Source organism: Ochotona curzoniae, unplaced genomic scaffold, assembly GCF_017591425.1.
Source record: "Ochotona curzoniae isolate NIBS_2020 unplaced genomic scaffold, NIBS_Ocur_1.0 contig_4792, whole genome shotgun sequence".
Taxonomy (NCBI): domain Eukaryota; kingdom Metazoa; phylum Chordata; class Mammalia; order Lagomorpha; family Ochotonidae; genus Ochotona; species Ochotona curzoniae.
Window position 1 is genome coordinate 1,132,539 of NW_024466389.1, and position 13,272 is coordinate 1,145,810.

A 13,272-nucleotide genomic window follows, 5' to 3' on the forward strand; every position below is an offset into this window, starting at 1 on the left:
GCCCGGGGGTTCCATGTGTCCCAGGCTAGGCCAAGTCCCCAGCTGGCAAAGGCCTCAGAACGAAGGTCCTGTTGGAGCCATGAGACAGGAATGCCCCCCTCACCCCAACATCTTGTGCCCCTGCTCCTCACAGGGGCTGGCTAGAGCCCCACACACCCACTCCCTGGGCCCAGTGGAAGTCCCACCCATAAGGGACATGGGCCACTCAGTCTGTACCCTCCCACCCTCCCCCAGCTCCTCCCACCTCCATGAGCCTGGCCCTGGAGCTGGTCCTCAGCCTGCAGTGAGGCTCAGCGCCGTCACACCCTCTGCCGGCCCCAACTCATGGCTCTGACATTTGTCCCCGGTCCAGCCAGCTGGACACAGGCAGTGGCCCGTGAGCCGGTCACAGAGGCCCCCATTTAGGCAGGTGCAGCTGCGCCGGCAAGCGGCTCCAAACTGGCCCGGGAGGCATTCTGTAGGGCCGGGCTGGGGTGAGGGGTCAGGTCCCCCAGGACCCGGCGGCCCCTGCTTGCTGCACTAAGCCCTCCTCTTGCACTCCCAGGGACCAGGCTGGGATGCCGGGCCACTCACGCCACCTCCAGGACACTGTCTCGAGGCCTGGAACCTCCCTCACTCACCGCTCTCGCAGGCTGGGCCGGTCCAGCCCTCGGAGCACGTGCAGTGGCCTGAGGCAGGGTCGCAGCTGCCCCCGTGCTGGCAGAGGCAGGCGTGCGCGCACTTCTCTCCATACAGGCCAGCTGGACAGGCTGGGGTGGGAGGAGAGTGGAGCCACCTGAGGTGCAGCCAGCGGGGTCCACGGGCCAGCCCCACCCCCAAAGCTTTGACCACACAAGCTTTGGGGTCAGCCACCTTTTCTGGGACTCCCCGTGATGCAGCTTTGGGGTGTGTGCTAACAGGCTCTGTCGGGAGCCAAGTGCCACCAAGGGTCGCCCCGCCTCCCTGCCTTTCCAAGGAGAGCCGCCACACCCCACGTAGGATCCAGCAAGCACCTTCCCTGACTGCCAGATGGGGCTTACCCTGCTGGCAGGTGGGCCCCATCCAGCCGGGGGCACAGCGGCACCGCCCGTGCACGGGGTCACAGGAGGCCCCGTTGAAGCAGGCACAGGTCTGGGTGCAGTTGTGGCCGAAGGTGAGGGCTGGGCAGGCTGTAGGTGAGATGGTGGCCAGGAGCCTGGGATGACGCTCCCAGAGCAGGCTGCAGCTGGCCAGCCAGCTCAGCTCCCACTCGGGTTCCCGCCTCAGTGGAACGGCCCTGAACAGGGACGCTGGCTGCCTGCACCCTCCCAGGCACCCAAGGCCGGGCAGGGGGACCCCACACACCCTGGGTGCAGCGGGGGCCCCGGTGGCCGGCCGGGCAGATGCAAGAGCCGTTCACAGGGTCACAGGCAGCTCCAGCGCTGCAGTTGCAAGGGCTGTGGCAGTCAAGTCCGAAGAAGCCAGGCGGACAGGCTGTGAGACAGAGGTGGTGAGGGGGCAGGGGTGGTCCCAGGGCGAAGAAGCCCCCCGGCCCCGGGCCCAGCTGTCAGCCTACTCACCACGCTCGCAGAAGCTCCCCCTCCAGCCAGGCTGGCAGGTGCAGGCCCCGCTGACATGGTCACAGGCTGCCCCATGCTGACACTGGCACCGCTGCCCACAGCCGGGCCCAAAGGAACCCTCGGGACACCCTAAGTCACAGCACATGGCCTGGCCCATCAGCGGGGGCCTGGGGCCCGCCACACTCTGCCCCTGCCCCCACAGTCATGGGCAGCAGCCAGGGGCCAGGACTGAAGGTTGGGACCTGGCTCTCCCAGCAGCTCTCCCTGCCGTCCAGCCCCCTGGGAGGGTTCCAGCAAGGGCCCTCCTCTGCTTCCCCAGGACTAACCCACTCGGCCAAGGGCCCTCAGTTCGAAACTGCCACCTCCCTTCCCCCGACAGGTGCCAAGGGTGTCCTGAGACAGGCCACGCCCCCTTGCACGTGGCTACTCCACGTGAGTTGGACGTCTGAAAAGGTGGGCAGGAAGGCGGGGCCCTGGCCCAGGCTGTAGGGCAGCGGGCCAAGCTCATGCTGGGTGGGAAGGCAGAGCGCCAGGGTGAAGCAGTGTGCACACATGGGAACACCGAGGGCAGGCCCAAGACTCACGCTGCTCGCACCGTGGGCCCACGTAGCCAGCCTCACACAGGCACAGGCCGCTGAGCGCGTCGCAGCCCCCGTGGCCGGCACTGCAGTTGCACGGGAAGCTGCAGTCAGGTCCCCAGCGCCCCTCGGCACAGGCTGCAACAGAGCCAGGGCACGGCAGGTCAGGGCGCGGGCATCCCAGAACTGGCCCCAGGAGGCACGGACAAGGGCCCCACCTTGCTGGCAGTGGAGGCCGGTCCAGCCAGGAGCACAGCTGCAGCGTCCAGTGGTTGGGTGGCAATGCCCGTCGTTGGCACAGGAACACCTAGTCTGGCAGCCGGCCCCGAACCAGCCTGCGGGGCACACTGTGGCCGCAGAGAGAATGTGAGTGGGTGGAAGGGCTAGGGGCCAGGCAGGTCCTGGGGCCCAGGCCGGGTGGCACTCACCGTCTTGGCAGCGGCTGCCAACAAAGCCGGGACGGCACAGGCAGGCTCCAGTCTCGGGGTCACAGCTGCCACCATGCTCACAGGTCGGACAGATCTCCTGGCAGCCGAGTCCCCAGCGACCCTCGGGACAGTCTAATGACCCCACCCAGGGGGTCAGCCCACAGCTGCCCGCAGAGGGGCTGCCAGGATGGTCACAGCCCTAGACCCCCCGGGGAGGCGGAGGGATCGACTTCCCAGCCACAGGACAGGCATCCGGCCCCAGGCAGGACGGGGTGCCCACACAGGGATCAGGTGCTTGGGGGCCTGGCACCAACCACTAGAGGTCCTGGGTCAGCAGAGCTGGAGCAATAGCCCCCCAAAGCAGGGGTCCCCAGATACAGGCCTGGATGAGGGGGAGCAAGGCACCTGTCACTCACCCGCCCCACAGTCTTCTCCAGTCTTCCCTGCCACACACTGGCACTGCCCCGTGACCGGGTGGCACGGGGCCCCCACACAGGCACAGATGCCGGAGCAGTTCTGGCCAAAGGTTCCCGCAGGGCACTCTGTAGAGGGAGCAGGAACGGTTGGCTCCCCACGTGGGGTCGCCCAGTCTGGAGTCTCCTGCCCCCACTTCCTGAGGGCCCCAGCCACTGGACCAGCTCCACAGGGGCCACTGAGCACAAAGGGCTCTGGGTGGGTCAGGCAGGGCAGGCAGGGAGGGGGCCTCCAAGACCCCCAGGGACCGGCAGCCCCTCTGAGGGTCAGGTCATTCACGTGGGTGCCTGTCCAGCCCCTGCCCCTCCTCTGTGGCTCTGGAGGGCTGGAGTCCCCACGGCATCTCAGGGATACGCAACAAGAGCAGCAGCCTGCGGCTGGATGGCTGCTCCAGGGCCTGCCCCAGCTGCTCCTGGAAGCATGCCATACGGCACTGCCCTGTGGGTGGGGTGGCAGGGACACCCAGGGAAGGATGCCGTGGCCCCTGCACGGCCAAGTGGCACAGGTGCCCCCACAAACACCAGCCTGCAGCGTTTACATGAGAGGGTGCCTGCCACCAATCCCCAGGGCCTCCAGCTCAGCCTGTGCCCCCAGGTAGGGCCCTGGGTACACAGGCGAGTGGTGGATGGACTACCTCAAAGACACCCTCCTCTCTGTGACAGAACTACCTGGTGGGTGAGGGGCATGGGCCTCTGGTGGCTGGAGCTGACGGCTCCCATAACCCAGACCACAGGGATGCTGGGGGCCAGCCCTCACCTTGGGTACAGTCCACCCCCTGGTAGCCAGCGGGGCACTGCGTCCGGCACGCGCCGCTTACGGGGTCACAGGCCACACCGGGTAGGCAGGCGCACGTGTGCTGACAGCCTGGCCCGTAGGAACCTGGTGCACACTCTGCAGGTGGAGAGGGCTGGCTGGGTGGGTGCCCTCCCCTGGCCCTCCCCTGGCCCACCCCGGCCCTCCCCAGCCCCGGTCCTCCCCCGGCCCTCCTCCCTCCGCTCACCTGCCTGGCACTGCGCTCACTTGCCTGGCACTGTGCTCACCTGCCTGGCACTGCGCTCACCTGCCTGGCACTGTGCTCCCTGGTAGCCAGCCTTGCAGGTACAGCTGCCGTCCCTGCGGTCGCACGACCTTGTGTGGCGCTGATCACACTGGCATTCCTCAGAGCAGCCGGGCCCGAAGGCCCAGGGTGGGCAGGCTGCAGCACAGAGCCATGAGGGGTGCCAGCCTGCTGGCAGTGCCCACCCCTGCATGTTCTGGGCTTCACAGCCCTCCTCCCCAGTGCCCTCTAGGCAGCTCCGGGCCTGTTGCTTCCCAGCCAACAAAACCCTAGCAAGGAGTAACCACAGGAGCCCGAACCCCTGGAGGGCTCCCCATCCCTGGAGGGCTCCCCTACCCCTGGAGGGCTCCCCATCCCTGGAGGGCTCCCCTACCCCTGGAGGGCTCCCCAACCCTGGAGGGCTCCCTGACCCCTGGAGGGCTCTCCTTCCCTGGAGGGCTCCCCAACCCTGGAGGGCTCCCCATGCCTGGAGGGCTCCCCGACCCCTGGAGGGCTCCCCAGCGCCAGGCTGGGAGGAACTGGGAGGGGCTGGGAGCTGGGGAGGGCAGGGATACAGCTTAGCCGGAGCCTGCAACCCAGGCTGACTCCAGCCCGGGCCCTATGCCCTGGCATGGTGGGAGGTGGGGATGCCACAGGGATGGCGGCACTAACCGAGGTGGCAGAAGCGGCCGTAGAGCCCCGGGTCACAGAAACAGGCCCCGTAGAGGCGGTGGCACCGGCCCCGGTTGGCACAGTGGCATTTCTTGTGGCAGTGCTTGCCATAGAAACCCTTGGGGCAACCTGGGGGCGGGGAGCCTGTGAGCATGGGTGGGGGGCAGCTGGCCCTCCTTCACAAAGTCCCCACCAAGAAGATGCCTAGGGCAGGGGGTGGGGGCACAACCAGGGCCCAGTAGGAGCTGGGAACAACCCTGGAACAGGTGCTGGGATGGCAGCCCCCGCCTCAGAGGCCCCCCACACAGGGGCTCCCAGCCTTCCTGGCCCACGCAGGGGCTGTTGTCAGTGGAACGGTCCTCAGGACCTGGAGACTAGACGGCCCTGATCCACCCGTGGGGTCCGAGGCCAGTGGCAACTGAGCTAGGGCTGGGGCAGCTGGAGGAGAGGACAGCGACAAGCAGGCGGGCATGAGGAGTCCCAAGGAAGCCCGCCCGGCACTGCGTGCCCAGCCCCACACAGCTCTGCCCGAGCGTGGTCCCGGATGCGGTGCTTGCTTCTTCCCCAGGGGCCCACTGCCAACACAGCCCCACCACCCACTCTGGGTGGTCGCTGGGAAGATGTGAAACAGTGAGAGGCCGCGCCTGGCTCTCCTGCCAGGTCTCACTCCCCGTGGGCACAGCAGGGGAGGGGTGAGGAGGGTCTGAGCACAGCTCGCCACTGCTTTCCCTTCTCCCGCAGGAGCAAAGGCCCGGGATGCACGCACCGTCCTCACAGTGGAGCCCGCTGACCCCCGGGGGGCAGCGGCAGGTCCCCGTCATGGGGTCGCAGCTCCCGCCGTTCTGACAGCTGCAGGAGGAGCTGCAGTTCTTCCCAAACATGCCCGGAGGACAAGCTGCAGGGTGGACAGCACCCAGGTCAGCCAGCAGGACACAGCGCCCCACCCGCGGGAGGCAGTGCTGGGGTCCCCCGGCAGCATGGCAGGAGCCCGCCCCCCAGCTCCCCCCGCCACCCCATCAGAATCCCCCTGTGGACAAACGCCTGGGCCCACGGGGGCCTCACTCTCATTGCAGAGGAGCCCGGTCCAGCCCTCGGGGCAGTCGCAGCCACCCAGACCCGGCAGACAGGCGCCTCCGTTGTGGCAGTCCTCACAGGTCAAGCTGCAGTCGGGGCCGAAGGAGTCGCCCAGGCAGACTGGGGGGCAAACGGCAGAGGGGGCTCAGTGGGCGGGTGCACCGTGCTCCGGCGCCCCTCGGCCAGCCCAGAGACCACTCACTGAACCTCTCGGTGAGGCTGTGCTCGCCCCGCAGCTCGGCGGCCTCCTCCCCTTCCTCGGTCCCGGCGTAGTCGTCCTGGAGCAACTTCAGGAACTCATCCGCCAGCCCGGCCACATGGGGCAGGGGCCGCACCAGGGGCAGCTGGCCATCCAGGTCCACCGTGGCCTCCTCCAGGGCTGCCAAGGAGCACAGGGGCCCCAAGCCAGTCACCCCCTCTGTGCCAGGCAGCAGGGCCTGGCAACACCCCCACTGCATACCCCAATCTCCAAGCCTGGGCACCCCACACTCAGGCCAGAGAAGGCTCCTGCCCTGGGCCTACCCATGGCACGCCACCCCACCTCTGGGACTCCCCACTTAGGATATGGTCCTGCCTTGCTCCCCGCCCTGACACTGTCCACACCATGCGGAGCCCCACGGCAGTTGGCAGGACTTTGGAGGTCGGCATGTCCAGAGGCAAGGGGAGAGGGCACCCGGGCAGCAGGGGCTGCCACGTGCAGAGGCAAGGGGCGCTGGGGCAGAGCCCGAGGAGCTAGGGGCAGTGTAGTGGGAGTGAGGAAGTGTGTGTGTGAGCTCACGGGTGCAGCCCCTGCGATCCTCATCCAGCAGGAAGCCAGCCTCACAGGAACACTGGAAAGAGCCGGCCAGGTTGGCACAGCGCTGCTCGCAGCCGCCTCGGCCGGAGGCGCACTCGTCCACATCTGTAGGGAAAGCCGGGTCTGGGGGATGGAGCCTGGGGTCTGGGGGCTGGGGCTGGAGCTTGGGGGCTGGGGGCTGGAGCCTGGGGGCTGGGGGCTGGAGCCTGGGGTCGGGGGCTGGAGCCTGGGGTCTGGGGGCTGGAGCCTGGGGTCTGGGGTCGGGGGCTGGAGCCTAGGGGCTGGAGTCGGGGACTGGAGCCTGGGGTCGGGGGCTGGAGCCTGGGGGCTAGGGTCGGGGGGCTGGAGCCTGGGGTCTGGGGGCTGGAGCCTGGGGTTGGGGCTGGAGCCTAGGGTCTTGGGACTGGAGCCTGGGGTCTGGGGGCTGGAGAATGGGGTCTGGGGGCTGGAGCCTGGGGTCAGGGGGCTGGAGCCTGGGGGCTGAAGCCTGGGGTCTGGGGTCTAGAGCCTGGGGTCTGGGGTCTAGAGCCTGGGGTCGGGGGCTGGGGTCTGGGGTCTGGAGCCTGGGGGCTGGAGTCTAGAGCCTGGGGTCTGGGGTCTAGAGCCTGGGGTCGGGGGGCTGGAGCCTGGGGTCGGGGTCTGGGGTCGGGGGCTAGAGCCTGGGGTCTGGGGGCTGGAGCCTAGGGTCTCGGGGCTGGAGCCTGGGTCTGGGGCTGGAGCCTGGGGTCTGGGGGCTGGAGCCTGGGGTCTGGGGGCTGGAGCCTGGGGTCTGGGGGCTGGAGCCTGGGGTCTGGGGGCTGGAGCCTGGGGTCGGGGGCTGGAGCCTGGGGTCGGGGGCTGGAGCCTGGGGGCTAGGGTCGGGGGGCTGGAGCCTGGGGTCTGGGGGCTGGAGCCTGGGGTCGGGGGGCTGGAGCCTGGGGGCTGAAGCCTGGGGTCTGGGGTCTAGAGCCTGGGGTCTGGGGTCTAGAGCCTGGGGTCGGGGGGCTGGAGCCTGGGGTCGGGGTCTGGGGTCGGGGGCTAGAGCCTGGGGTTGGGGCTGGAGCCTAGGGTCTCGGGGCTGGAGCCTAGGGTCTCGGGGCTGGAGCCTGGGGTCTGGGGGCTGGAGAATGGGGTCTGGGGGCTGGAGCCTGGGGGCTGAAGCCTGGGGTCTGGGGTCTAGGGTCTAGAGCCTGGGGTCTGGGGGCTAGAGCCTGGGGTCGGGGGCTGGGGTCTGGGGTCTGGAGCCTGGGGGCTGGAGCCTGGGGTCTGGGGGCTGGAGCCTGGGGTTGGGGGGCTGGAGCCTGGGGTCGGGGGCTGGGGTCTGGGGTCGGGGGCTGTGCCCCACCCACCCCAGGGGCAACAAGGAGCAGCACTCCTCCCCAGCTCCCTCCTGTTGCCAGGGCCTCTCTGCCCATTCTCCCGTCCCCAGTGTCAGCACAGCAATGGAAGCCAGGCTGGAAGGAGCCGGGCAGGAGCGGCCCTCCCGGGAGGGAGTGGGCTGCTCCATAGGCACACAGGGGCCCAGAGGTGAGCTAGGGGCAGGCTGACCCCATGCCCGCTGCAGATGGGCCAGCCCAGTGCTGGCTCCTGCCTTGGCTGGCCCTGCTCGGCTGGCCCCGGCTGCCCGTCAACCAGGCGTGCTCACCCTCGCAGCTGCAGCCATCGGCGCCCAGCCCGTAGCCAGCGTAGCAGCCACACTCATACCCGCCGGGGCTGTTGGTGCACACCTGCTGGCAGCACGGAGAGGTGGCACAGTCGTCGATGTCTGCGGGCACACAGCAGGTGCCACTGGCACTCAGGCCCTCCCCAGGCCCACACCTCCCAGACTCACATCTACGACACATACAGCCACAAACAAGCCCAGACACACTCACACCTGCACCAGACCCAGGCCGGCAGTCACACACACTCGCAGCCCATTTCCCAGGCCCTGGTCCTACAGACAACAGGACAGCTGCAGGCCACCGAGCCTGCTATAGACAAGACCCAACCCTTGGCTGGGTCAGACCAGGTCTGCCCGGGCCTCGAGTCTCCCCATGAAGGACCCTGCAAGGCCAGGGAGCCGACGGGGCTGAGGGGCATGGGTGGGTGGGCACCTGTGGGCTGATGCCTGCCCGAGGGCCTTCTGGGTCCTGCCCTGCCCTGGGCTCCAGGCCATGCTGGCACCACATGGCCAGGACCAGAGACAGGGGCTTCCTGGTGGGGGGACAGCCGGGCTCTCTCACCGACACAGGTCTTGTGGTCCTCGTCCAGTTCATAGCCCTGGGGACAGGTGCACAGCGGCCCCGCACTGCTGTGGCTGCAGCCATGGGAGCAGCCGCCATTGTCAGTCTCACAGCTGTTCACAATCTCCATCTCAATCCCTGGGCAGAGACCAAGGGCGCCTGGGGAGGGCCCGTATGCCTGCCCTGCCCGCCTGCCCTCATGCCCACCCTGCCCTCATGCCCACCCTGCCCGCCTGCCCACCCTGCCTGCCTGCCCTCATGCCCACCTGCCCCCCTGCCCACCCTGCCCGCCCTGCCCGCCTGCCCTCATGCCCACCTGCCCGCCTGCCCTCATGCCCACCCTGCTCACCTGCCCTCATGCCCACCTGCCCGCCTGCCCTCATGCCCACCCTGCCCACCTGCCCACATGCCTGCCCTGCCCACCTGCCCACATGCCTGCCCTGCCCGCCTGCCCTCATGCCCACCTGCCCACCTGCCCTCATGCCCACCTGCCCGCCTGCCTTCATACCCACCCTGCCCTGCCCGCCTGCCCACCCTGCCCGCCTGCCCTCATGCCCACCTGCCCGCCCTGCCCGCCTGCCCACCTGCCCTCATGCCCACCCTGCCCACATGCCTGCCCTGCCCGCCTGCCCTCATGCCCACCCTGCCCACCTGCCCATCCTGCCCTCATGCCCACCCTGCCCACCAGCCCGCATGCCCGCCCTGCCCGCCTGCCTGGAGGGGAAGCTCCGCCCCGTGGCCAGGGACCGCCCGTGGGAGCCCAGAGAGCGTGTTGCTGCCCACTCACGGTAGCACTGCCGGCCATCGGCCCCCAGCTCGTAGCCTGCATGGCACACACACTGGAAGGACCCTGGGGTGTTGAGGCAGCCGTGGGCACACTGGACCACCCGCGAGGCACACTCATCCACATCTGGAAGACAAAGACGAAGGGCAAGGATGGGCAGCCACTCAGCCTGCCCTGCCACCGGCCACTCAGCCTGCCCCACCACCACCAGCCACTCAGCCTGCCCCACTGCCACCACTCAACCTGCCCCGCCGCCACCAGCCACTCAGCCTGCCCTGCCACCACTCAGCCTGCCCCACTGCCATCGGCCACTCAGCCTGTCCCACCACCACCAGCCACTCAGCCTGTCCTGCCACCACTCAGCCTGCCCCACTGCCACCGGCCACGACCCTACACTGGTGCCATGCTCGCCTCCAACACGGGCAGCGACTTCCTGGTGTCAATCAAAATGAGGACTCGCAGCCCCTCCTGCCCCACCTGGCAGGTGCCCAGGAACAGGGCCATGGCCTGCTCCAGACCAAGGTCCCTGGGGCCACTGGCAGAGCTGGCTGTGGCTGCCTGTAGCTGGGAAGCCCTGGGGACCAGCAGGCAGTACAGCCCAGGAGGCAGCAAGTTCCAAATGGGGCGGCCACTGAGCCCTGAGCCCTCCTCCGGCACAGGCCTCTCGGGGTCTCAGCTCAGAGAGGTGGGGACACTCAAGAGGGCGGGTCCAGCTGCAACTCTCCTGGGGCCTTGAGGCAGGGCTGGGGAGGGGGTTGTCCCTACCTTCACAGGCCTTGTGGTCGGTGGCCAGCTGGTAGCCCGCGTGGCATTCACAGTGTGCAAGGCCCTGGAGCGCCCGGCACGTGTGCATGCAGCCGCCGTTTCTGACCGTGCACGGACTTCTCCCTGCAGCCAGAGGGGAGGGAGCCCTGAGGCACCTGCTGCGATGGGCCAAGGGCGCCCTCCAGATGCAGGAGGCAGCCCTGGACAGGCCTGCGGGCACGCGCCAGCCTCCCGGCCTCCCCCGCCTGGCACACTCACGGACACAGCGCCTCCCGTCTTCCTGCAGCTGGAACTCAGGCCAGCACTGGCAGCGGTGCCGTGTGGCCGTGAGCTGCACACACTGGTGCTGGCAGCCGCCATTGCCCAGGGCACAGGAGTTGAGGGCTGGGGACGTGGACAGGAGGACGGTCAGAGGGACGCTGGCCTGGCCGTGGGCCCTCAGCCAGCAGCTGTCCCCGCCCCAGGACCAGCATTGCTTCTATCAAGGTCGGGCAGGGAGTGGCAGGGGTGCCTGGGAAGCTAAGGCTGTGGGCCTGGAGCCTGGGGTCGAGGCTCTAAGCAGATCCTAGATGGGGCCGGGATGGGGCAGGCTCATGGGCCAGAATGCCATCAGCCCCAGGCACCAGCCAGCTGGGCCCATGCTTGGGGGTGACACTCACCACTCATGGCTGGTGGGCACTGCCAGGGGACTGGCACTTGGAGCTCAGGTTCTGGCAGCAGCCACCAGAGCACATGAGCTGTACAGCTGCCCAAGGCAGGCTTCCTCAAGGCAGCTGTGCCCAGCTCTGCCCTCCTGGGGAGTCTGGGGGCAAGCCAGCAGGGCACTGCAGCAGCGACATGCCATGTCAACGCTGGCCTGGCACAACCGAGGGGAGCCCATGGGCCTCTGAGGCCCTAGCCAGGCCAGGTGGCAGCCGACTTCACCCCACTCAGGCCATCCCTCCCTGCGGGGGCCGCTGGCAGCCTGCCCTGGCCCTGCATTCCTGGGGGCTCTGTTGATCTGTGGTCGCCACAGCCGACTCAGGACGCGTGCTGGGAGCCAGGAGCCTCTGGCAGCACCAGGCAGGTAGAATGCGGGGCTGTGGAGGCTGTGGGACTCCACATCGACTCCTCAGACAGGCAGGACTCCCAAAGTGTGCCAGCTGGCAGGGTGGAAGGCACCAGGGCGGGCTTGGGTTCTGCGCACTCTGCAAAGCCATCTGCTCTGGCCGCATAGCTGGGAAACTGCAGCCGTACCTAAACGGGCACCCCTGGAGCCAAGCCAGCATCAGTCACACGGCCCGAGGGTTTACGGAAAGCCTCCAACACCAGACTGACCGACTGACTAAGCTGCCCGGTCTGGGGTGCTCCATCACGGCAGCCCCAGCAGGCGGGGAACGCTGACCACCCAGGGTGACCCCCACAGCCCAGCTCTGGGGCGCTCCAGGGCACAGGCAGCTGCAACTCTACCTCCTGCCAGCAGAGGGCACCGATGCAGCTGGGGGCGCCCCTGTGGGAGGCATCCAGGGAATGGGGGCGCCCCCAGGCCAACAGGAAACGTGTCCTACAGGCTCTGCCAGTGCCAGCTCGCTCTGCTCTGTGCTAGGCTTGAGCCAAGGCCAACCCAGGGCTACGTGGCAGGTGCCACAGGTTAGGCGGTCAAAGGTAGCCTGGCCAGCGGGTCCAGGCCCACCAGCCCAAGTCCCACAGGTGCCATGGGAGTGGTAAGGCCAGTCCACGGGGGGGCAGAGGGCAACTCCCTCGTAACAGCTATCCACTCCACACACAGCACGGGCCACCTTCTCACCCTTGCCTCCAAGGCTCACCCCGGCCAGGCACCTGCCCAGCTTTCTGTCCTATTCTTGCCCGGAGCCCAGGGCCTGTCCCTCGTCCCAGCCCCTACAGGTCAGGCTGTGGCCGCTGCCACGTCCCCTTGCATCCGGGCACTCCTACTCCACCTGGGCCTGCACATCTGCGTCCTAGAAACCCAAGGTGGGCTGGTGGGGCAGCAAGACCTCACGTCGGCCCCCTGGAAGCCCCTGGAGGCCAGCCTGGAAGCCAGACCCCTGGCTGCATCTGCCTGCAGCCTGTTTCAGATTTCACAGGGTGGAAAACATTGTCAGGGTAGTCCCAGCAGTTCTGTGGATGGGCTGGGCGGGCAGCCGGCTGGCTGCTGCCGCCTCTGGATTTGGCCCATGCCCCAGCACACTGCCAGCAGCTGTCTCCAGGGCAGGCAGTTCCCCAGGGAGCTGAGTGGGCAGCAGGAGAGCCAGGCAGTCCCTTGCCAGAGCTGGGCTGGGACAGGCCTCCTCCAGCCCCACACAGTGGAGCCCAGTGGACACTGGGGGCCAGCAGAGCCCCCTCTTCTGTCCTGTATGCATCTACACCATATGGTAGGCCCAGGATCTCATAGGGAGGCGGTGGGGGGCCCCTCCGCGGGCTAAGCCCGTGACACTCAGGCCAGGGTGCAGGTCAGATGGGCCAACCTCCAGGACCCCCAGCCCCTGTGCAGCGGGCTCACACACCTTGTGGCCTCGAAAGTGGAGACTCCCTCAGCGAGGGCCTGTAGGCAGCTCCCGCGTGGGGTCTGCAGCTGTGCTCTGCGGTGTGTCATGGAAAGGGGAGAGACTCCAGAACCCTGGGCCAAGTGCAGCCCTGGCCAGACCTCACCTTCCATGGCCGGTGCAGGCACCGTGAGTGAGGGGCTGCGATCTGCCATGGGCTGCCCACCTCCCTCCCAAGTCTCCCCCTCAGCCCCAGTCTGGGGACACTCCCAGGAAGGCACCCCAGGCCACGGAGCACCCCAGGATGTCTAGGGGTATGGGGAGGCCCAAAGACAGGGATGCTCAGAGCCTGGGCGTGTCCCACCCCCACCCCAGCTCCTGAGCGGGCACTGCCAGGACCACCACCCCCAATGCCCTGGGTCCTGGGCGTGTCCCAGCCC

At 68.5% G+C, this 13,272-nt stretch overlaps 1 protein-coding gene across 1 annotated transcript in view; it reads right to left on the bottom strand.

Annotated features, from left to right (window-relative positions):
- MEGF6 (multiple EGF like domains 6) overlaps positions 1-13,272 on the bottom strand; it is a 65,526-nt gene that overhangs the window by 4,358 nt on the left and 47,896 nt on the right. The window contains exons 10-30 of the mRNA XM_040987589.1: positions 10,608-10,733; positions 10,350-10,472; positions 9,588-9,710; positions 8,801-8,938; positions 8,221-8,340; positions 6,579-6,701; positions 6,003-6,179; positions 5,789-5,920; positions 5,493-5,621; positions 4,727-4,855; positions 4,079-4,213; positions 3,775-3,909; positions 2,961-3,086; positions 2,545-2,676; positions 2,335-2,463; positions 2,123-2,254; positions 1,539-1,667; positions 1,324-1,452; positions 1,020-1,148; positions 621-749; positions 306-455 (exon numbers count right to left, since the gene is read on the bottom strand). Coding sequence (XP_040843523.1) covers positions 306-455; positions 621-749; positions 1,020-1,148; positions 1,324-1,452; positions 1,539-1,667; positions 2,123-2,254; positions 2,335-2,463; positions 2,545-2,676; positions 2,961-3,086; positions 3,775-3,909; positions 4,079-4,213; positions 4,727-4,855; positions 5,493-5,621; positions 5,789-5,920; positions 6,003-6,179; positions 6,579-6,701; positions 8,221-8,340; positions 8,801-8,938; positions 9,588-9,710; positions 10,350-10,472; positions 10,608-10,733 — 2,775 coding nt within the window. The remainder of the gene's footprint in view (positions 1-305; positions 456-620; positions 750-1,019; positions 1,149-1,323; positions 1,453-1,538; positions 1,668-2,122; positions 2,255-2,334; positions 2,464-2,544; positions 2,677-2,960; positions 3,087-3,774; positions 3,910-4,078; positions 4,214-4,726; positions 4,856-5,492; positions 5,622-5,788; positions 5,921-6,002; positions 6,180-6,578; positions 6,702-8,220; positions 8,341-8,800; positions 8,939-9,587; positions 9,711-10,349; positions 10,473-10,607; positions 10,734-13,272) is intronic.